Consider the following 25,062-nt stretch of genomic DNA (forward strand, 5'->3'; position numbering starts at 1 on the left):
CAAGTTTCCGTCAAATTTTTGAATGAAAAAGCTTATTAAAAAAAGTCTATGAAACCTAGGGGTGGCAATCGGGTCGGGTTGGCGGGTGGTATCCGCGGGCTGGCAGGTCAGCATACCCCAACACGAACCCGACCCGTTTATTAAACAGGTAACCCGACACGACACGGTTAACTCATTTAATAAACGGGTCGGGTCGGGTAAAGGGATTGACGGGTTAGCGGGCAGGTCGGGGTCGGGTAGCCGGGTTGGCGGGTTGGCATACTCCTAATTAACACGAACCCGGCCCATTTAATAAACGGGTTAGACGGGTCGACCCGTTTATGACACGAACCCGTTTAAGCCAAACCCGAACCCGCCTAAGAAGCGGGTTGGCGGGTCGTGTCAGATTTTGCCACCCCTAATGAAACCCCCAAAAGACGCCTGCCTTTCGAGGTCCAGCCCTCCGTCTCTGGTCACTCTCTCCTCTCTCGTTCTCTTCGGTATGGAGGTAAAAATATGCAGGCATCTCGCAGCAAAGGCTAGTTCCATCCTGGAGAGCATCGCAGTTTCTTTCTAGTAATCTTGAGAGTGCTAACAGGGTTCATCTGTTTTTGCATTACTCTACTGAAATGGAATAAAGTGAGATATAGGAAGAAGGGGTTACCCCTGGTACTATGGGTTGGCTCATCTTTCGAGAGACCACTAAGTTTCGCAAATATGGATGGGACTTCATGAAAAAGCACAGCAAGGTGATACAATGGTTCTTTCACTATCATCATCATCATCTTAATTTCTTATTTGAGAATGGCCGTCATCATCATCTCAATCTCTTCTTCTGTTCTGGTTTTACATGCTTTTTTGCGTTTAGACTAAAATTTTAAAACTCTCTTCTCATTTAATACTTTTTCATGTTTCTTTTGGGTCATTCTCTTTTGCAGCAAAGTTTGAGTTTTGAATTTTATTTTACTGAAACTGACATGGTTGTGTTGAGTTGCTTGGATTTGGTCTTTGGTGGTACGAATTGTCTGTCATTTCTTTAAGTTTTTGATTCTGCATGCATGTTGATCCGTTGCAACCATTTGCAAAAAGATACAAGCCAACAATCTTTCTGTTTTTATCGAAACTCTTTTGATTCTTTTCTTGTGGCCTGACTACACACTCTTTTCTGCTAATGGAGACATCCTACATTCAGCATCCCCAACTCTGCTTTTTCAATATATTGCTATGTTTCTTTGATAGCTTTTGGCTGATTAACATAAATGTATGATGCATAACATATCTTTGAAATCTGAAATATGTCTAGCTCTTCTTTATGATAGGAAGATTGTGTTTGCAAACAAGAAGGCACAAAAATTACGTGGTTCGGTCACTGACTACCTACATCCACGAGGAGAACAGGACTGGCTTTTATTCTGATGATTTTGTTGTAGCCATTACAAGCTTATATAAGAACATCTCACAATGAGGTGATAAGGCCAAGAATAACAAACACAACAACTTAACAAAAAAAGGATGGCCCAAAAAAGAGAATACAAAGCTAGGTATGATGATAACGTTTATCTAGAGATAATCTTGCTATAGTTGGAATACCTATAGCACATCCGATAACACTCCCCCTCAAGTTGGTCTGCTAATATCTATGAGACCCAACTTGTGCATATTTATTTGATGCTTTTCACGAGCCAATGCCTTGGTGAAAATATCAGCAGCTTGATCTTCGTTGCTCACATGACTAGTAACAATCTCCTTTTGTTGAATATTTTCACGAACAAAGTGACAATCGACTTCTATATGCTGCGTTCTTTCGTGAAACACGGGATTAGCACCAATATATATAGCAGCTTGATTGTCGCACTGAAGTTCCATTGGATCATTACTTTCAATGCCAATGTCCTTAAGGAAACTTTTCATCCAAACCAACTCACATGTGCATAGAGCCATAGTTCTGTATTCAGCTTTTGCACTTGATCTTGCCACAACAGTTTGTTTTTTGCTTTTCCAAGTGACTAGATTTCCTCCAACAAACACACAATATCCTGATGTAGACTTTCTATCGTTTGGGTCTCCTGCCCAATCAGCATCTGCACATCCCAGAATTCTGGAGTGGTCATTTCTTGTCAACAAAATTCCCTTGCCAGGAGCACTCTTTATGTATTTCAGAATTCTATGGGCAGCATCAAGGTGAATGGTGCTTGGGCAATGCATAAATTGACTGATGACATTAACAGCATAACAAATGTCTGGGCGAGTAACAGTAAGATAAATAAGTCTTTCAACTAGTCGTTGAAAAACTGAAATTTCATCCAGAGCTTCTCCTTCATCTGTGCGCAGCTTATGACAGGGATCCATGGGAGTATCGGCTAGTTTGGATCCGAGAAATCTGGTTTCTTTTAGGAGATCTAAAGCATATTTTCTTTGACATAAGAAGATGCCTTCTTTGGAGTGGGCAACCTCTATTCCCAGAAAATATCGTAGTTTTCCAAGGTCTTTGATCTCAAACTTGCGATAGAGAAAGTTTTTAACCTCCTGCATAAACGGAATATCGTCTCCTGTAAGAATAATGTCATCAACATACACTATCAGTATAGTTATACCAGACTTTCTTTTTGCAACAAACATCGAGTAGTCGGAAGTGCACTTTCTGAAATTCAGTTTCTGGAGAGCCTCACTTAGTTTAGAAAATCATGCTCTTGGGGATCGTTTCAATCCATAAATAGCCTTTTTAAGTCTGCACACCATTTCTTCCTTTTGCTTGTATTCTGGAGGTAGTTTCATGTAAACGATTTCCTCCAATTCTCCATGTAGAAAAGCATTTTTGACATCCAGTTGGAATAGTTTCTAGTTTTTATTTGCTGCAACAGACAACAATGTTCTTATGGGGCTCATTTTAGCAACGGGAGCAAAGGTTTCAGAATAGTTTATTCCTTCCACCTGAGTATACCCTTTGGCAACGAGCCGAGCTTTGAATTTCTCAATGGTTCCATCGCTGTGATATTTAATCTTGTAGACCCATCGACATCCTACTGCTTTTTCCCCCTCTGGAAGCTTTGCAAGTTCCCATGTATTGTTTATGGTTAGAGCCTCTAACTCTTTGTTCATAGCTTTTCTCCACCTTGGATCAAGTTGAGCCTCTTCATAGGTAGTCGGTTCATGATGTTGATAGGTTTTCGCCAAGAATGACAAATAGGAGGGGTTTAGACGGTCGAGGTCAAAATAGGTTTTAATGGAATGGGCAGTTGTATTGGTGGCCAAGTAGGTATAATAATCTTGAAGTCGAGTGGGGGGTCGGATGATCCTCGCAGAACGCCTAACATTTTGGTTTCTTCCTTCTAATATGGAAGCTTCATTGATCTCAACTTGATCTGAAGAGGTTCCAGGTTCAGATGAGTCACTTGAGTTTTGAGGTACAGGTTTTTGAGAAGAAGAGATGTCATCACTCCATGACAAACAAGGAAGAGTGAGTGAATGATCAGTCTCCCTCTGGCTCATGTCCATGGAAGAATTAAAGAAAGGCTCAGTTTAAAAAAACTTCACATCTCGAGAGATAAACATCCTGCGATTTTCAGGATTAAAACACTTATAACCCTTCTTTATATTGGAGTATCCCAAAAAAATACATTTGATGGCTCTCTTTTCAAATTTACTCTTATGTCTCTCTTGAACATGAACAAAAACCTTGCACCCAAAAACACGCATGTGGGACATAGAGATATCTTTGTTGAGAAGGGTCTTCAGGGGAATAGTATTTTGAAGAGTTCTACTAAGGAGTCTGTTTATAATGTAACAAGGAACACTTAGGACTTCAACCCAAAAAACAGATGGGACGTGCATATGAAACATGAGAGCACGAGCCACATTAAGCAGATGACGGTTTTTTCGCTCAGCCACACCGTTCTGCTGAGGAGTGCCAGAACACGAGTTTTGGGGAACGATGCCTTGTTCATCCATGAAGGTTCTCATAGATTTGTTCACATATTCTCCCCCATTGTCGGATCTAAGCACCTTGATTTTTCACCCATATTGTCTGTAAACCATTTTATAAAAAACTTGAAAGGTGTTTGAGACTTCATTTTTTTGCTTCAAAAAATACATCCATGTGACTCTCGACTTATCATCTATGAAGGTAACGTAGTACTTGTATCCTTCGTGGGACACGCTTGGTGCTGGCCCCCACACATCCGTGTGCACAAGATCAAACATATCATCACTTCTAGTGTTGGAAACTTTAAACGGAAGTTTAGATGATTTTGAAAATTCACAAGCATCGCAAGCATGAGAAAGAGGAAGTAAATCAGAAAATAAGTTCATCAAAACTGGATTAGACGGGTGTTCTAACCGAGCATGCCATAACCTGCTGGCTTCTTCCTTGCTTTGTCGAGCTATCAATCCGTGCATAGCCGTGTCTAACACATAAAGACCATCCCGTTCAACCCTTTTACCAATCATCTTCTTCATCTTCATGTCCTGAAAAACTACATCCTTAGGTGAAAAAATAGCAAGACATTGATAATCCTTTGTAATACGACTAACTGACATTAGACTTGAGGGAAATTTTGGCACATACAGAGCAGTCGATTTACCATTTTGGAAAAAAGATGTAGTTCCCTCACCTTGGACAAGAATGGATGTCCCATCGGCTATAAAAACTGGTTTTTTAAAATCAAAATGTAAGTTAGAGAGAAGTTGTAAGTTTCCTGTCATATGGTCTGTGGCCCCTGTATCGATGATCCAACTTTGATCACTTCTACTGGACAGTAAGGCAAGGTGATTACCTGTAGGAGTATCTCCGGTGGTGGATTTGTTGCTAGTAAGATGAGCTTTGCTGATCTGCTGGAAGAACTTGGCCAGATCATCCATGCTGACAACATTGGCAGCATCAGATTTTGTACCCTTGTCACGATTCGGTTTGCCGTAGAGATCCCAACATTTGTCTCGCACGTGCCTCAGTATTTTGCAATAGGTACAGTGGCTCTTCTAACGAGTTCTATGCCAATCTTTAAAGGGTTTTTTTTCGGTAATCATAGCTAAGTGATCAGCACCTTTATCTATTCCTTTGACTTTAGCAGAAAAAACGGCATTCTCTTTATTATGATTGTCAGGTTTGGGTTCAGAACACATAACCCGACGTCTGCTTTCTTCCTTTTGGATAATAGAGCAAACCACATTAAATGAGGGTAAAGGAACAGTAAGAAGTACCTGACTTCGGATGTTCTCATAGTCGTCTCCAAGACTAGCCAAAAGTGTGAAGACTTTGTCTTCTTCTAGCCTTTGCCTCATGATGTTAGCGTCAGCCGTAGGGGGACGATACATAGTAAGTTCATCCCAAAGACTCCTTAATGCATTGATATGCACATGTAATGGCTTCTCACCTCTTTTGGCGTTGACGATTTCTTGTTGAATGAAGAAAATACGAGCTAGATTATTCTGTTCTCCATAAACTTCATGCAGCGAGTCCCATATCTTTTGAGTTGTATCAAGGAACATGTATCTTTCTGCAATGGTTGGATCCATGGAATTTAACAACCAAGACATCACCAGATGGTTGGTAGACTCCCATTCATCGAATTTTGGATCAGTACTTTCGGGTTGCTTGATCTTCCCCGTGACATAGCCCAGTTTCGATTTTCCGCTAAGGAAAAGGCTTGCAGACTTGGCCCAACTCAGATAGTTTGAGCCATTCAACGACACTGTAGTGATCTTCAGCGTGGGGTTCTGTTCTTGAACAACCATCTTCACGCCTGATTCTGTCATGGTGGAAAACCGATCTTGATACTGCAGAGGCTCCCTCTCGTTGGTCTCGATCACTTATGAACAGCCCACAGATCACCCGGATAGAAAGCGCTCTGATACCATGTTTGCAAACAAGAAGGCACAGAAATTACGTGGTTCGGTCACTGACGACCTACATCCACGAGGAGAACAGGACTGGCTTTTATTCTGATGATTTTGCTGTAGCCATTACAAGCTTATATAAGAACCTCTCACAATGAGGTGATAAGGCCAAGAATAACAAACACAACAACTTAACAAAAAAAGGATGGCCCAAAAAAGAGAATACAAAGCTAGGTATGATGATAACGTTTATCTAGAGATAATCTTGCTATAGTTGGAATACATATAGCACATCCGATAACAGATTGTTGGTTAGCGCAGATAAAATTTGGCATGAAGAGAAGCAAGGCTTTTTTCTTGTCTTGCTTCGAGCTAATGATGGCTTAGCACTGTCATAACTTTGAAATATGAAATTTTGTTGGCTCTTCTTTATGACTGGAAGATTGTACGTTAATGCTGATAAATTTGGGCTCTTTTAAGGAGTATTGTTCTAATCGACTCTAGGAATGGTCAAAACTATTGACTCGGATAAGATTCAGTCTTGTTACCATTTACTCTCAGTGTTCAACATGCAGTGCTTATGGTGTAAACTGACTTTTATCACTAAAACTTTATGATTTACCCTGTGATGTTGATGGGAGTTCCGTGTTATATGGATATGGAGACTCCTGTTTCATTATGTTTGAACCTTGTGTTTGTTTTAACTAAAATGGGGAGGAATTTACACGTCGAGAAAAAACAAAAGCTAAAATCCTATAACTAAAATGGCACAAAATTCAGGCGGCCTCGGAGTCTGGCTTTGCATTTTACATGTGAATACTGGAAAACTCCAGCCAATGTCACCCCAGTTCCTGCAACCAAATGAGCCACTGTAATTGTAAATTTTCCTTTTTATTATTTTCTCTTTACATGTTATAAATTTAATAATTATTCTTTATAGGATTTTAATGATTATTTTTTCTATACTAGTTTAAATCTTAGTTTGTAACTTGTATACTAATTCTTGATTGAACAACCTGTGAGCCACTGTTAAATATGCCACTAAGTTCTTAATAATTTTTGAAACCTGTGTTTCTTCAATTACCCTCTTGGATGCCTTGCCCGTAGCTTTCAAAAAAAATCCTGTCCAACAATGTAGTATTGGAGGTTTTGCTTACGAATTTGTGCATGTCGTTCAGTGTCCACTAGCACCTACTTTTTCTTCTGTTTCTGTAACAGTAGCATCCTTCTATTTGTCGTGGTTCTGCTTGGAAAGGTTGAGAATCACCGATATGTTATATAAATTCTAATTTCAAGGAGCTCTCTAGGGCAGTTAGCAATTTATTAGGTATGCTTTCAGCATTTTTTTGGTGGATCTCTAGCTTCATCTTTTACATATAGAAGGATTGAGAGCTTAGTCTTTTATGGCTTGTGGTGCTATGCATATGACATCTAGACACAGCTGTCTTAGGCACTGCCGCTAGCAAAAAAAAAAAAATAGACTCTTCAGTGACGGGTTTTTTTCTAGAAGCTAATTTTCTGGTAATTAGTCTCATGTTTATCTCGTCATATTGCTATGTCATTTACAAGGTTGTTGTTGATCTATTGTTTAATTGAATAATGACATGACAGGGGTTGTTTGTTGTTACATTTAATTTCTTACACTCTGGATTTTTCTCTGCATTTTCCTTTTTCATTACTATCAGATCCCATTATTATGTGCAACGTGACTCCACCTCATCCCCAACCCTCTCTCTCTCTCTCCCTCGGTAAAAAGTAAAAAGTGAAACCCACCCCAACCATCACCTTCTCTCTCTAAGTAAAAATGAAACCCACCCCACCTTCACCCTCACTCTCAGTAAATAGTGAAACCCACCCCAACCATCACCTTCTCTCTCTAAGTAAAAATGAAACCCACCCCACCTTCACCTTCTCTCTCTCAGTAAAAAGTGAAACCCACCCCACCTTCTCTCTCTCTCTCTAAAGCAAAAACCAGCCCGTCCCCCTCTCCTCTTGCGTCTATATATCCTCCACTAAAACCTCTCTTTCTCTCGCTACACTCAGAACCACCCGAGGCGAAGAAACCCAAAATGGCGTTAGCCCTCGCCTTCTTCGTCCTCCTCCTGTCCCCAACCCCACTGCTCCTCGTCCGTCCCACCGGTGTCTCGGCCCACCCACCGGAGGGTACTGCACCGAAGGAGCTGCAGTCAGCGTGCGCCCAGACCCGCTTCCCGGCCGACTGCGTCCGCGCCCTCTCCGGCCTCCACGGCCCGAACAGCTCCGCCTCCGACCTCGCCCAGGCCGCGATCTCCGCCAGCCTCTCGAAGGCCGACTCGTCCTCCCGGTTCATCTCGGGCCTGCTGAAGACCCAGCACCCGGCGGGGCGCGAGGGGGCGGCTCTCAAGGACTGCGCCGACGAGCTCTCCCAGTCGCTCGACGAGCTCAGCCGCTCCCTAACCGAGATCGGCAGTAACGCCAGCCGCGGCGCCGCGCCGACTCGGTGGCAGCTCGACAACGTCGAGACGTGGGTTAGCGCCGCCCTCACCAACGACGACACGTGCCTAGACGGCTTCCACTCCGTCGAGGGCGCCACCAAGGCAGCCGTTCGCTCCAAGGTTTCCGAGGTCGCACGTGCGACCAGCAATGCGCTCTACTTCATCAACCAGCTCGCGAGCCGCTGAGCCGCGCAGAAGTGTGTTGAAGGGGGACTCGCACGTGCCGGTCAAGCGTGTGAAACTGTTGGCACGTGCGTTAGGGGGAAGAAAAGGGTAGGGAAACGTTATGGAAGCGTGTGCTTGCTTGAGTTTAGTGAAGTGTCATCATTATTATTTTTTTCTTTTTTTTTACCTTTATTTAATATGTAATCGTGAAGTGTTAATATATACTTCTTGTTTAAGGTTGTGATTAACTCCGAGAAAGGTGCCTTGATTATTAGGTGAGTTGTGATATCTTGTGAAATTTTTATTAAAATTTTATATTGATGAATCCAAAAGGGGGATCTTATTCAAATCATGAAAAGTTCAAATCTATGTATGCATGGACGCCTCTTACGTACTAGTGTTGAAAACTTCATAAAATGGTTGTATTCCCACATCTGCGGCCTTTTCCATGTGAAATTGGTTCGAACAACTCATTTTCTTTTTTTTCATTTTGTCATGATTTTATTGTAATCTTATGATGATTTTAATAGGTTTTCTTTTTTTTATGTCATGGTTTTCATATTTTTTATTTTTTTCTCATGCTTTTGCTTTTTTGTATATTTTTATATGCCATGAAGTTTGTGACATTTGGAAAATTTAGTTTTTAACACAGTTTTTTTTTCTTGCAAAATTTAGATGGAGGTTTGCATGCCAAAGCATGGATCGAACTGTCTTAGGTGAGAAAGTTGTGTTTTGGATCCCATCAGATCGATCTAGAGTGAAATGATGTATTATTTTATGGAGAAAATTGAATGTTTCTTGATATACTAGGTATATAGATCATATAATAGAGCTAGTTTTTGTTTTTGGTTTTTTTCCTCTTTCAATTTTGTTTGTATTGCTTTCTCTTGGATCTTATAACAAAAGCTTGCAAATAAGATGGGAAAAAAAAAACTCTGAGAAAAGTTCCTGGCAAACGCAGTTTTAGTAAACCAAAAACTAAAAAGAAATAAAAAAATGGGGGCTAATTTTCATAATATATTTTATGACTTATTGTTATAGTTCATGAACTTAATTTATTACATTTTAGCCCACAAGGGCTCCCCTCGTTTTGTAGGGGCAACTTGTAAATGTCACCAAGTTAACAGGACGTCACAAGTTCGAAACCCACCGGAGGCGTCCCTTTAAAGCTGGTGTACTCTTCGGTGAGCAGGGTGGACTACAAGGGTTTTACCAGCTGGAGGTTAGCCAATGTGCAGTGGGTAATGAAAGGGTTTCTAAGGGGTTTGTTGAACTTGTTGAGGTTTAAATTTTCTAGGCTTGCTAGTCCAGAATTATTTTTTCTCTCTCTACTTTTAGTTAACCAGTTTATGATCAATGAATAGAATTCTTGGAGTTTATGAACTTGGTAGCGTTTGTTTTTCCAAGGCACTCATTGGACTTGTTGCGGGCTTCATGAACTTGATCGCGTTTTTCATGATTTCAAGGCACTCATTAAGTCTGTCGGTAGGAAACTCTCTCTCTCTCTCTCTCTCTCTCTCTCTCTAAAGTTTCAAAAAAATGGGTTCTTTGAATTAGGGTTGTCAAGGGGTCAGTTTTACCCGGACCCCACCTATACCAAACACTATAGGGTTCGGGTATGGTAACAAATAAGAGGGGTTTGGACCCAAAGGTTTGATTAATACATGGACCCGGGTATAGTTTGTGAAATTTCATACCAGACCCAGGAGCGACATGAGTTCCAATTAAGACCCACAATTTTTCAATGTAAAAATGATAAAATTATTGTTTTACCAGGTCTGGTTCAAATAGTTGTTATCGAGTTTGGATATGGTTTTTCTTAAGCTGGGTCTTATTAGACTCAGGTCCGGACCTGATACCATACCCGAAATTGGGGCCTTGAGTCCATTAACTGTTGACACCCTTACTTTGAATACATTTACTGCAAGTTGGAGTTTGTGGACGGCTAATTTTGCCCAAACATAAACTGAGCACCTCTCTCTGTCAAAAGCAGTCATAAAGTTGCAGTATCACCTTTAAGTCACTGTTTGGGAGAGCTGGTGTAGGAAGCAGAGACGGGGATTTTCGAAATCCCCACCTGGGCTCCTCTGGTTTGTTTCAGCATAGTTGAGAGGGGAGAGATCAGAGCTGAGTTGAGAACGCTCCGGGAATCATGTTTGGCGGAGTTAAGCTTCGGAAGATGTTGTGAGCTCCGCTCCCATCTCCATTCTCGTCTTCGTCTCAACTCCAGCTGCTCCCAAACAGAACCTAATTTGTTGTACCATAAGTTGAAAGTTTGAGGAGTTGCGCTCAACTTTTTTCAAATAGTAATACAACCTGAGCAGAGCACCGAGCAGGGATCCAGAGAAAGGTTAGGTGCCATGGCTATTCGACACAGGCAATCACATGACAGTATTTTGTATGGAGCCCGCACTATTAGCTGTGAGCCCTATGCCATACTGTCACGTACTCATAGCACTTAGCCGCTCCTTTGATGCCAACTGTAAGGACTTACCTCTCTCTCTTTTATGCTTATCACTGTAGGTGCAAGGGAAAGCTGACATTTGTCAGAGGTCTCACATGGCCTTCTGCAGAGGCATTACATAAATGTGCCTCCTTTTCCTATCAAGGAAACACATTTGGCAGAAGTGCTGATGCTGAAATATGGATGTTGACAAATCCCATTTCAGCTCCATCATGCAATATCATTTTCAATGAATCGCCCCCTCTTTCCACACTTGCAAGTCCTCCCAAATAATTGAAGTATCGTGCTAATTATGATGGTGTTGATGGCTTTAATCATTCATACATGTCTTAACGTGTTTGTCTTTTCTTTCTTTGTTTTAATATTTGCTTTCCTCCAAATATTTTTAGTTATAAGCAATGCTAATGCTCGTCTTTCTAGATGATTATTTTGGTTGATTCATACAAGTTACATGAGGCCCTTAAACCAATACCTTTTGTTCATATTCATAAGTTTTGGTTTCCACACCCAACCAACAGGTTTCAACTGATGCTAGGCTAAGATTCATAATAGATCAGAGACGGTCAGATCCGATTTGGTTCTTACCAAAATTATCCAAGGAAATCTAGTGAGCCAGAATTGATACAACACAGATCCAGATCCTTGTTAAGCTAGTCAGATTGGGCCTCATCTGGGCAGGGATGGTAAACCAGACGAACTAACTAACGGAACAAAGGGCTCAAGCTCAGGTCGTTCCTTGTTTTGAGCCGAACCGAGCTTGAGCTTATGAAAAACCCAAGCTAAATGAGTCGACCACAAGCTAGCTCAATTACAAATAAATAACCTCCAGGTTTGAGAGCAACAATGTTTAGGCTTAAGAAGAAAGGTCATCACTCTCACAAGGGCTCCGCTCATTTGGTAGGGGCGACTTGCAAATGTCACCAAGTTGACAAGATGTTACAATTTCAAAACCCATGGGTGGCGTCCCTTGCTGAGAGATCGAAGCTGTGTATACTCCCGTTGGTAAGGAGGACCTCAATGGTTCTACAAATTGAAGGTCAGTTTAATGTGCAGCCCGTTGGGGAAGGAAGGGGTTCCGTTGGATTATCCAAAAGGAAGGTCTGCACACAATATTTATGTCAAAGCGAATTTATGCCTGTTTTTATTTTTTTTTTGAAATGCAAGCTGGGGTTAGGCAGACCCTACCAGTTATACAACTATCTCATTGGGTTTTGAACCTGCAACATCCCAACACAAGGTGACGTGCACTAGCTGCTCCTACCAGACAAAGGGAGCCCAGTTGGTATGTTGACATGCTCGCTTGGTTTAGGCTTCTAGTTGATCACAGAGCAGCAAGAAAGTTGTATTTGACAGTTAAAATAAATGAAAACCATATCTCTCTCTCTCAAATGGCTAATCCACAAGACTCAATTTTGGAGATGGTAAGTGCGCCAACTTGACGAAAATGAGTTAGAAAAAATTGTGACAAATGGATTTAGAAAGAATTATAAGATGCCCACTCGATCTAGTCACCCAAGTGGTAGCGGCCGATGGGCCTAGGGAGAAGGTGCTGACCCTTCATCCTAGGTTCAACGCCCACCGGGTGTTCAGGTGCTTTACTGGTAGGCTCTATAAGCGCTTGTGTGTCGATGACCCCACCCAGAGATTACCCGTTTTGGGGTGGGTAACTTGGTCATTAAAAGTAAGAATTAGAAAGAACTTGTTTGTAAACATTGTTCATATAAAATGAGATGACAAATATAAATATATAACAAATAAGGTAAAAATCAAAGAAGATAAATAGCAAGATTTATCATCCTTATTTAAGGGCGGGAGGTTTTTCATTTCTACCATAATCCTTGTGTGAGAGATTTGGCAAATACCGTAGAGAAATGAAGATAGCAATAATATTCGCGAAAGTAATATAGGATCTAACAAATGCACAATCAAATCACAACACAAGGGTTTACATGGTTCGGTCAACACGACTTACATCCACGGGGCACGGAGAGAATAATCCACTATAATAAGAGTAGAGAGTACAATGTAGAGAGTAAAACATCCAATAGCTTGCCCAAAGCTAAAGAGAATAACAACAAAAGAATTACAAGAAAAGAGAGATACAAGATTACCTCCCGGATGCACAACTCGAGTCAAAACCCACACATCTCTTTGAGGATCAATGTGTGGTGACGAACCTCCTTCCCTCCTCTTCTTCTCTCTACTCTCTCTCTCTCTTATATTTTTTTTCTCTCTGCACACTGTCACTCTGCTCACAACACTCTACTCTTCTACACCTAGCACACAGCCTCTGCACCCCCTATTTATAGATGACATAAAGCCTTCTAGATGTGAGCCTTCTAGACTCATTTTAGAAATCAAAGAGGTTTTGGCCCTTCAACTTCTACATTAATAGAAAGTAGTGAATAGCTATTTCACTTTTTCGCATCATTAATGAAGGGATAGGGTTTGCTCATCAACTTTTTCTAAGTTAATGGGAAGCAGTGGGTGGTTATTCCACTTTCCCACATCATTAATGGAGGGATAGGGCTGGACCCAACAATCTCCCCCTTCTGCCCAAGGGGATACTTCAATTCAACTAATCAACTAAAGTCCATGTCGGCCAGCTGTCGACATGTATTTTGTTTCTCCATCGTTAAGGTCTTTGTCACCATATCTGCACCATTATCATTTGTGGAGATCTTTGCAAGATGAGGTAAATTTTTCTCAAACACATCTCGGATCCAATGGTACCTAATATATATATGCTTTGACTTTGAGTGAAAACTCAGATTCTTGACAAGATGAATGACACTCTGACTGTCGCAATACACCAAGTACTTGTCTTGCTCTAAACCCTCCTTCAAGAATCTTTTCATCCACAACATCTCTTTGTAAGCTTCTGTAAGAGCAATGTACTTTGCCTCAGTAGCAGACAAAGCAATACACTTTTGCAATTTTAACTGTCATAATACAGCTCCTCCAGCAAAAGTTAGTACAAAACTTGATGTGGAATTTCTTGTATCAATATCTTCAGCCATATATGCATCTGTGTAACCTGTCAAGACAAGTGGTCCACCCCCAAAGCTTAAACAAACTTTGGAGCTCCCTCTGAGATGTCTAAAAATCCACTTTACAACTGCCCAATGCTCTTTTTCTGGATTTACAAGAAATTTGCTAGCAACACCTACTGCATATGCGATGTCTGGTCTCGTACATACCATCGTGTATATCAAGCTTCCGACTGCTGAAGCATAAGGAACTTTCTTCATTCTCTCCTTCTCTTCATCACTTGATGGACTCTGCTCTGAGTTCAACTTAAAGTGACATGTAAAAGGAGAACCAACTGGCTTTGCATTGTTCATATTGAACATGTCCAACACCTTCTCGATATACTTCTCCTGTGATAATCATATCGTCTTGGTTTTTCTATCATGTGAAATCTGCATGCTCAATATTTTCTTTGCTCGCCCCATGTCTTTCATTGCAAAGGTCTTACTCAGGTCTTTCTTGAGCATGTCAATTATAGACATATCTTTCTCAAGGATAAATATATCATCAATATATAACAAGAGAATAACAAAATTCTCACCGAACCATTTTATGTAGACACAATAATCTGAAGCCGATCTTTTGTATCCATTTTCATATATAAATGAATCAAATTTCTTGTATCACTGTCTTGGAGCTTGCTTCAGCCCATACAAGCTCTTTTTAACCTGCAGACAAGATTTTTTTTACCTTTGACTTTGAAGCCTTCTGGTTGCTTCATGTATATCTTCTCCTCCAAATCACCATGGAGGAAAGCAATCTTCATATCTAGCTGCTCAATCTCCAAGTCCAGGCTAGCAACAATACCTAGAGCAACACGAATAGAAGACATTTTAACAATAGGAGAGAAAATCTCTTCAAAGTCAATACCTTGCTTTTGACCAAAGCCTTTTACAACTAATCTAGCTTTGTACTTTGGTTGAGAACATTGTTTTTGAGTCTTTAACCTGAAAACTCATTTGTTCTTCAAGGCCTTTCTACCTTCTAGTAGTTTCACCAAGTCATAAGTGTGGTTCTTTCATAATGCATCCATCTCATCATGCATAGCTATTAGCGATTGTTCTTTCTGCTCACACTCATGTGCTTTCTGGTAACTCTCTTGTTCACCTGCATCAGTAAGCATCACATACTTATGTGGAAAATACCTTCTAGAAGGTTGTGACTCTCTAGGAGATCTTCTCAGCTGGGGTTTTGGAGGAGGTTGCTCTCTAACTTCTTCCTGCTCAACATGGTCTGCAGGTAAATCAACATCAACATATGCATCATCTTCTTGCACTGTTGTTCCTTCAACTTGTGCCACTGAAGGGGTAACTGGATCCAAGTGGATAGATCCACCTACAGAAGTCTGAATTGACACATTTTTCTTGATATCTTCAAGTGTCTGGTCTTCAAAGAATATTGTATCTTTGGATCTGAATACCTTATGCTTCTCTTGATCACATAGCTTGTAGCCGAATTCAGCATCACCATATCCCAGAAAAATATATTGTCTCATCTTATCATCAAGCTTGGAACTCTCCTCCATGAGGATATGTATAAATGCCCTGCATCCAAATACCCTCAGGTGCTTATAGGACACATTCTTTCCTGACCACACCCTATCTGCAACATTATTTGCTAAGGCATGAACAGGAGACAAGTTGATCACATCAACTATTGTCCTTAAAGCCTCGCCCTAGAATTTCTTTGGTAGCTTAGATTGTGCAAGCATACACCTGATTCTTTCTGCAATTGTACGGTTCATCCTTTCTGCAATTACATTGTGCTGAGGGGTACTTGGAACTGTCAACTCATGACGAATTCCATAAATTTTACAATATTCATAGAATGGATCTGTGTACTCGCCATCATTATCTGACCTGATGCATTTATGTTGTTTTCTTGTTTTCCTTGCAACCATTACATGGAATTGCTTGAATACATCAAGAACCTGATCCTTGGTTTTCAGAGGGTGTGCCTAAACCTTTTTGAAGAAGTCATCTATAAAAGTAACAAAATAAAGTGCACCACTGAAAGTTTTTGCACCAGTAAAACCATTAACAGTTTTTGTTCTTAGAGGACTACAAACATCAGTATAAACTCGCTCCAGAATGAGAGATTTTCTATAAAAGGCATTTCTAACAAAAGATATTCTATATTGCTTACCAGCTAAGCAACGAACACACGGGTTTATATGTGTACCTTTTAACTATGAAAGTTGCTCCCCCTTAGCAAGAATTTACAAGCTCTTCTCACTCATGTGGCCTAATCGACTGTGCCACAAATCAATAGAAGAGTCTTCAGTTGTATTCAATTGTCTCTTGTATACCTTGCTTTGCATCTTATAAAGAGTACAACACCTCTTTTCTCTGACCTGAACCAATGACCCGTTGCTGAGTTTCCATTGTCCTTAGCTGAAAATATTGTTTCTACCTTCTTCATCAAGCTTTCCTACTGAAGCAAATTCAACCTCAAGTCTGGATCATATCTGACATCCTTGAGCACCAACATGTACCCAAAACTGGTCTGGAGATGAATATCTTCAATCTCTACAATTTCTGATGTTCTTGTGTTTTTCATTCGGACAACACCAAAATTATCGGTCTTGTATGTACTGAAATATACTCTCCGTAGTGTGGCATGGTACGAGGCTCTTGTGTCTATGACCCAATCTGTATCCTAACACACACAAATACATGGATCATTAGTAGTAAACAAAATCACAAGTCCACCTTCAATTGTGGTTGTGGTATCTTTTTTGGTTTCTAATGATTCTGTCTATTTCTCTTTTTTTATTTTTCTTTGGCTCTTTGCACTGGTTCTGGAAATGTCCTTTCTTTCCACAATTGTAGCAAGTGATGTCCTTCATTGACCTAGACTTGCTCCTATATCTGCGATCATTTTTTCTGTCATTTGATCGACCCCTGCCTTTTGATGAACTCATCATCAATCCTTCACCAGAATCCTCATTCGGTGATGGTCTTCTCCTAATTTCATTTGAAATGAGGGTACCTGTGACCTCTTCCATATTCAATGTTTCTTTTCCATAAATAATGGTTGTCACAAGATGCTCATAGAATGGGAACAATGAGGTTAGTAACAACGAAGCTTTATCCTTATCTTCAAGTTTAATATCCAAACTAAACAGACCAGCAATAATTTTATTAAACACGCTGAGATGGTCAAGAATGGGAGTATCTTCTTTCATACGAAGACTATAAAGTTGTTTCTTGAGGTGTAACTTGTTGGACAAGTTCTTGATCATATAAAGGCTCTCTAGTCGCAACCATAATCATGTCGTTGTCCTCTCTTCCATCACGTTACACATGACTTTATCTGATAGACATAACTCAATCACACCAGCGACCCTCAAGTCAAGATCATTGTATTCATCATCGTTCATGATCTCTGGCTTATTCGCCTTCCAGACAAGGGCTTTGTGCAACCCTTTCTATGCAAGTAGAGCATTCATCATTCTTTGTCATAAGGAGAAGTTTTTTTTGCCATCAAACCTCTCCACCTCAAACTTGGAGCTAACTGACTTAGAAGATATAACTTTTCACGAACCTGCTCTGATACCACTTGTAGAGAAATGAAGATAGCAATAATATTCGTGGAAGCAATATATGATCTAACAAATGCACAATCATATTACAACACAAGGGTTTACGCTGTTCGGTCAACACGACCTACATCCACGGGGCACAGAGAGAATAATTCACTATAATAAGAGTAGAGAGTATAATATAGAGAGTACAATGTCCAATATCTTGCCCAAAGTTAAAAAGAATAACAACAAAAGAATTACAGGAAGAGAGGGATACAAGATTACCTCCCTGGTGCACAACCCGAGTCAAAAACCCTTTCTCTCATTTTCTTCTCTTTACTCTCTCTCTCTCTTCTACTTCTTTTCTCTTTGCACACTGCTACTCTGCTCACAGCAATCTAGTCTTCTACACCCAGTACACAGCCTCTGCACCCTTATTTATAGATGGCATAGAGCCTTCTAGACTCATTCCAGAAATCGAAGGAGTTTTGGCCCTTCAACTTCTTTTGTATTAATAGAAAGTAGTGGGTGGCTATTTCACTTCTCCACATCATTAATGGAGGGATAGGGGTGACTCTTCAACTTCTTTTAAGTTAATGAGAAGCAGTGGGTGGCTATTTCACTTCCCCACCCAACAAATACTTCCTTTTGTGAAGAAAATCAATACAGAGATAAAGGATTAAAGGGCAGCCATGGACGACTCCCTATTTTCAAGAATGTCATTTTCACCTTTCCAAACAAGTTAGATGGCATACTCACGTCACCATTCTTTCTAGTGGGAATCATTTCTCTCCTATTACCACTTTCCAAACACATTCTGAATAGCTCTATACGTTGTATCTAGAGAGAACTTCCTCTTTCATATATGGGTAAATATTGGCTACTAATGAAGGTACAAAACTAATTAATAGAAATCATTTTTCTTTCTTTTTATTTTTATTTTTTGTAGATCAAATGTTTATGATGTGATCTACATGGTTTGTTTAGTAGAAAACTTGTTTTGAATCATGTGATTATGATAAGTAATTAGGTTTTTAAAGGGGTTCAAAAATCAATGGCTCATAATGTGTAAAAAATTTATAACTCATAAGATCAGAAAAGCGTGATCCAAGGCTTGATCCTTAGCAAACAAACCATGTTGAAGACATATGTGTGGTTAGATTGAGTCAATATAACTTGCACCTATGATTTCTAGCTCATTAGTTATGTACCTTCATTAGTAGCCTATATATATATATATATATATATATGTGTGTGTGTGTGTGTCTCCATATTTCTTAGCTTTCATTACTCATTTTAATTTACTTTTCTTGCTAGTTCAGAAAACTATATTAATGCAGTAATATTTTTGCTTAATTGCAAAACATTTATATAGTGTAAGCTAAATCTCTCACAAGTATCCATGATATTTGAAATTTATTGTGATACATTTGCTTTCTTGCTATCTTTTCAACTTTATATCCAACTAGTTTTAAGTCTACAGTGTAAATTCATAGCTTAACTCTATTATTGATATGTGCATACAAGCACACGAATTGATAGGCTAAAAATGATTCTTTGTGATGAAAATTTGCTGTAATATGTGTCTTGACTTTTATCTCTCTTAAAACATATATAAATATGAAAAATGCATAATTAAATATCCTAACATCACGCCTGCACTGGTCGTTCAACTCTCACTAGGTATGAGGGGAAATAAAACCAGGGATGGCAGTGGACCAGGGAAAAACGGGGCCTCACCCGGTCCCGCCCGGTTTGGACCGAGGATGGAGAACATGAAACAGGGATGAAGGTTAAAATTAAAACTCGTGCAGGGATGAACACGGGGATGGACTTACTCTTGCCTCTACCCGGCTTCGCCCGGCACCGGCTTCAATCCCCGTTAAAGAAATTACTAGTATACCCTCATACATATTATATATATATATATATAATTCTAACGTAAAACATTTTGTTGAATCTCTATCTCTCTTTCCTCTAACAAGTTGCTTGAGCTCCTGTTTCTCTTCTTTTCTTTCAACAAGGGCGGAAGGATCCGGGAAACAGAGCCCCGCCCCCACCTTGCCTTGCCCTATTTGGGCGGGAATGAAGGACATTAAACGGGAAATGAAGTGGGGATAGAGGTTAAAATCAAAACCCGTGCAGATATGGAGACCGGAGATGTATTCATCTTTTAACTTGACCAACTAATTCTTATTTATTCATCAATGAAAAAAAAATAGTATTAACTAAACATGAAAAACTAAGTAAAAGAATAAAAAAAAAGACATTGTGCCTTGTAGCCGTCTAAGGCAACTTTTACCATTTCGATAAAATATATTTGCCTTTTATGGTTTTAAAGCACATGTCACGCTGCAGCTTGACACCTTTTTTTCATTGAAGCAGGTGGCACAGAATGTACCGATTTTTATAAAAATCGTGATCGTCTCCTCGCCAAAATGCCTACTCGCTGTTCATCGCGCTGTAAGCTATGAATCGCCGACTTCGGCTACAATGTTCAAAAAAAAAAAAAAAAAAGGAAATGAAACTGTGCCGCAGTTATTATAGCTTGATTATATTGGCCCTTAACTGGGGAAGCAGATCAGGTCATGCTGAAAATGAGCGTTTTTGCTCATGCGGGCATCTTGGCCGTCTGTTTGCATTTTGGATGAATGCCACGTGGTTTTATTGACTTTTGAGCTTTTTAAAATGCAAATCGGATGGCCACGATGTCAGCATGAGCAAAAACGCTCATTTTCAGCATGACCTGATCTGCTTCCCTTAACTGGACGTCAAAATCATAATGGTGATTTCTCCTAAACTGATTTGAAATTGGTGGCACAAGAGATTTAGATATAGAGAAAACGGCAAAGAGAGAGATTTTAGTGGTTCTGTCACTTTTGTGTTTTCCTTAGGCCTAAGCCTTTACAATTTATAGAACTCTCTACACCTAAGAGTTTTACATATTTTTCGATAGGCTTTATTTCTATAGGCAAAGAGTTTACATATTGATAAAGAATTTATTTTCAGTATTCTTTTCACTTAACTTTTCTTTCTCCTTAGTTTCCCTGCTCAGTAGGTTTCCATAAGGCTGGACGTGTCCCACACTAGGTAAGTGATAAGTCGTGAGTAAAGTTTCTTTTGGATCAGCTGGACCTGATGTTGGTGCTGCTGGTACCAATAATACCTCCCCCATGCAAACTTGACAGGAGAGGCGTCCACAGGCCAAGTTTGGGACAAATATGCTGAAAAGCAAGCCTAGGGAAGATATTTGCAACTTGTAAATGAGATGAAATGGAAGTAGTGACCAACTGATGTTGAGCAACTTTTTGGCAAACAAAATGGTAGTTGAGTTTGATATGCTTTGACCGATTGTAGAACACAGAAATAAAAGTCATGTGAAGAGCAGAAAAAAATAGTGGATGCTTAAGAGATGTAGACTCCAAGATCGCAGAGAATGAAAGTGATCCAAGTGACTTCAATGGTGGTAGAAACAAGAGAGTGGTACTCAGTCTCGGTGCTTGAACGAACAACAAACAACAGTAAGCTGCTTCTTAGCACTCCAAGAAACACAATTGGTATCGAGATAAACACAGTAGCCAAAGGTGGATCAACAAGTGATGGGACAACCATCCCAATCAACATCTGAAAAACCATAGAGGGCAAGGGGGTTACAAGCAAAGAGTCAAATCTCGTAGTCAATGGTCCCCTTCAAATATCGCAAAATATGCTTGACCATCTAAAAGTGATATCTAGGGCTGTTATGGTTGCTTATATTGATTGAATAAAAAAATGTTTATACTCTAATTAGTTGTGAACATCTATGATTGGTATGGTTTCCTATATTGATTGAATTGAAAAATGTGTACACCTCACTTAGTTGTGGATATCTAGGGTTGTTGCATGATTGCTTATGAGTTTAGATGTGATTTGCTATGTAAGTTAAGCAAATATAATACTTAACGCTAAGTATCCAAATAATGAGGCAAAAAACCTAAGTGCATTATAAAAATACAATGCTAATGAAAATAGGCAAAAGGTCTGAGGTAAGTAACAAATTTTGAAAAGAGTAAAAAGATCCTACTAGTTCATGATAAATTGTTTGGGAATATGAAGTATATATATATATATATATATATATATATATATATATATATATATATATATATATATATATATATAAACTGTGTAGCCAAGTTGATCATGGGGAAGGTAGGAGTGGAGATAAGAAGTGTGTGTACTGCAGGTACCCTTAGGCACGGACCATCGAGTCTTGTGCTCTATTGTATGCTTTAACTATGGTATTTTGGAGACAATCGAGTAGGTTAGATTCTTTATTGTTATCATATATGGTTTAACTATGGTCTTTTGTAGATGAGCGAGTAGGTTGGGTTCTCTGTTGCGATCATATATTTTCAATGTATAGTTTATAATGTAACTACTAGTTTATGCTTATGAAAATGGGCAATAATAGATAAACATAACATTACCTCAAAGACACATTATGTTTTAGTTGCAAATTGTTTCTTAGGGGTTTGTAAGGTGGCATTTGAGGTGTAATAAGTAAGTTTTTGTAATATATGAATTGAGAATTGGGAATTAGGAATTTAGAGAAGATGACTTGGTGACTATAATTTTAAATGTTATTTTTGTGTTGATTGCAAATTTTCATGTTATTTTCAATGTATAGTAAAATGTTATTTTTAATTATATATATTTCTCAAATTACTAACTGGAGGCATTTTTTCTTTTAAAATAGTGCATTTGTGCCTACCCTAGTTTAGATTTATGGCTCTGCCACTGTTGAAATATTCTTTTGTTGAATATAGTGGGGTCATCGTTTATGAATATGGATAAATCATGGATACACGTTCATGATAGAAGTTTTGAACCTTATACATCTGAAATTGGTCGATTACTAAAAGCGGTACGTGTTTGTGTTGATGGAGTTGATAGGATGTGATGCCCATGTCGAGATTGCAAAAATATAAAATATAGACCTGTAAATCACATCAAACCCCACTTGATTGCACATGGTTCTACCATAGAATATATTCAGTCCCATGTGAGTGTCGCCCAAACCCAAGTAGATGTAGTGCATGTACATGTGCGTCATGATGAGAACGAGGATATGACACAGGATTATGATCGGGTCAATGAATTGTTGGACGACATTATTATGAGGACAACATTGGATGTAGCTCCAGATGATGATTGCGAATATAGGCCCCTTCAAGACTTAATTGGTGCCTTCAAGACTTAATCGGTGAAGCTCGAAGCGATCTATATCTAGGTTGTATAAAGTTAACAAAACTAACTTTTATTCTCAAGTTATTACATATCACACTACAAGAAAAATGTCAAGTAGCGACGGACGCTATCCGTCGCTAATGTGTTTAGCAACAGATTGGCGATGGATAGCATTCGTCGCATAATCTTAGTTGCTAAATTCTGACAGAATTTATTTGTCGCCAGTCCATCGCTAATTAGCAACTGATTTGCAACGGATTATTTTCATCGCAAATCTGTCACTAATTAGCGATGAATTTACGATGAAGTATATCCGGATAAATTTCGTCGCTAACTTTTGGTCGGCAAGTTAGCGACGGATTTGCGATGGAATACAATCCATCGCAAACCATATCATCGCTGAATATTAGTGACGGATAATAGTTGTTGCTAATCCATCACAAAAATTAAAAATAAAAAATAAAAAGAGAGCCCTAAGGCGTGCGCCTCATACGCCTTGAGGCTCGCCTCAAGCCGAGGCATGCGCACTCATATGCCTTGAGGCATGCCTCAAGCCGAGGCGTGTGCCTCATGTGCCTTTCCCAAGGGCAGTAGATGCAACTGTGTGGAAATGTAGGGAATAGTGATATGCTGGGAGTGCTATAAGTGCCAGGAAAACATATATAACAGAGTGCGGAGGGATTGTAGTAGTGAGCATACAGATGGTGACATAGCAGCTCACGAGCTGCTATAAGGCTACAATGATAATAAGATTGAAATTAGCCAATCACCTTCACCATACAATGTAAACATCTATTCATCTGTCTATGAAGCTACATAAATGAAGCTACATAAATGATAGTTGCTCAACTTATCAAATACAAATATGTCCCTTAACTTTCACTGACGCATCATTTTATGCTTGTGGAGAAAAATACTAACCTTTATATGATGCTTCACATAAGCATAGAAGTTCAACAAGCTCCAAACAGTTTTGTCCAATTTTGCTCCAATATGATGCGGCAATATTTCTGTATGCAATTGAATTTCATACTTAAGAATGTAAATGGATTTCACTATTCAAAAGTTTATGCAAACTTGTTCAGTTTGTTTTTCCATAAAGATATAATAATACTCTTAACAAGGAATAGGCATTTTAAGTGATATACCAAATTATACAAAGCCACCATTTGTGATCAAATCTTGGATATGCTCTCCTCTTAGCTTTGAAGAAGGGGTTGGTGACCATGTGCAAAGGGGTGCTCTCTTTGAAGTTGAGGAGCATCTTATGTCCATTAGTTCCTGTAAGACAACTCTATGAGAAATAAGCTTATTTGTCTTAGTAATAATTTAGTATTTAATTTTCATGGTTAGGCTGAGGATACCTGAAAAAAGGTTGTTGAAGAGATCACATCTGAATCATCCTTGAAATGCATGGAAAAAAATGTCATAGTCTTCTGTGGCTGAAAATGAAGTTAAAATTCTTGTAATATACTATTTGTGTGTGTTTAGGTTGGTAGGCTAGTATTTTCATAAAATTCTGTAAGACTAACCATATTTTCACATTCATAAAAATAAAATCTTTCATGGATTTTATGTGATTGAGTGTATTCTTTTGGGCATTAATGAGGTTTCTCCAAGGGTGAGTGAAAAACCATTAAATGTCTCATTAAAGTAATGCAATTTCTAAAAGTAGGGGAAGAATATGGGGGTTGCAAGTTTTAATATGAAGATAAAGTATGTTGATTGATGGTGAAGCTGATCTAGAAGGTTCAGTGGAACAGATGATGACATATTGGACCTCATGTTCGGCATGATGATAAGTTGGATAAAGTGTTGCGTATTAAGGTGTACATCATCAGGAGATTGGTGCCAAAAACTTGAGAGGGTATTGGGATATGAGAACTGACAGAAAGAATCAGCATGCTAAAAGCAACCAAGTTTTTGTGATGGAAACCAAATTGGTAGATATTCTATCTTGTTTCAGATAGCAACATGTGAAATCCTGAAAAAAACATGATAGACAATAAGAAACAATTAATGTTCTGCAAAAAAGCCAAACTTTATAAAAGATTAAGAAGAAAAGCTAAGGAAAAAATGGAAAACAATAAACGAGGCAGTGTGATGAAATATAGAGTTATTTTTATGACCAAACAACCAAGGAACTGAATTACCCACATGTCCACATAAACAAGTCTAGCATAAAAAGCAACTAGACAAATTCAAAATCTTTACTCTTGGTGCAACCATGATCCACCCAACATCATCTAGACACATCAATAACATATGAAATCCCTCTACATTGAAACATATGAATGAAGAGGACTAAAATATAATAACTTCCACAAAAAGAAAACAATCAACCTCACAAAAATAAGAAAAAC

At 39.2% G+C, this 25,062-nt stretch overlaps 1 protein-coding gene across 1 annotated transcript; it reads left to right on the forward strand.

Moving 5' to 3' along the window:
• Positions 1-7,850: 7,850 nt before the first annotated feature.
• On the forward strand, positions 7,851-8,698 carry LOC149834288 (pectinesterase inhibitor 3-like). Its single transcript, XM_090010050.1, has one exon. It carries the CDS (start codon positions 7,881-7,883, stop codon positions 8,469-8,471), a length of 591 nt encoding a protein of 196 aa, XP_089866176.1. The 5' UTR covers positions 7,851-7,880; the 3' UTR covers positions 8,472-8,698.
• The last annotated feature ends 16,364 nt before the right edge of the window (positions 8,699-25,062 follow it).

This window comes from Nuphar pumila, chromosome 6 (genome assembly GCF_984573655.1).
Source record: "Nuphar pumila chromosome 6, dmNupPumi1.hap1.1, whole genome shotgun sequence".
Classification (NCBI taxonomy): domain Eukaryota; kingdom Viridiplantae; phylum Streptophyta; class Magnoliopsida; order Nymphaeales; family Nymphaeaceae; genus Nuphar; species Nuphar pumila.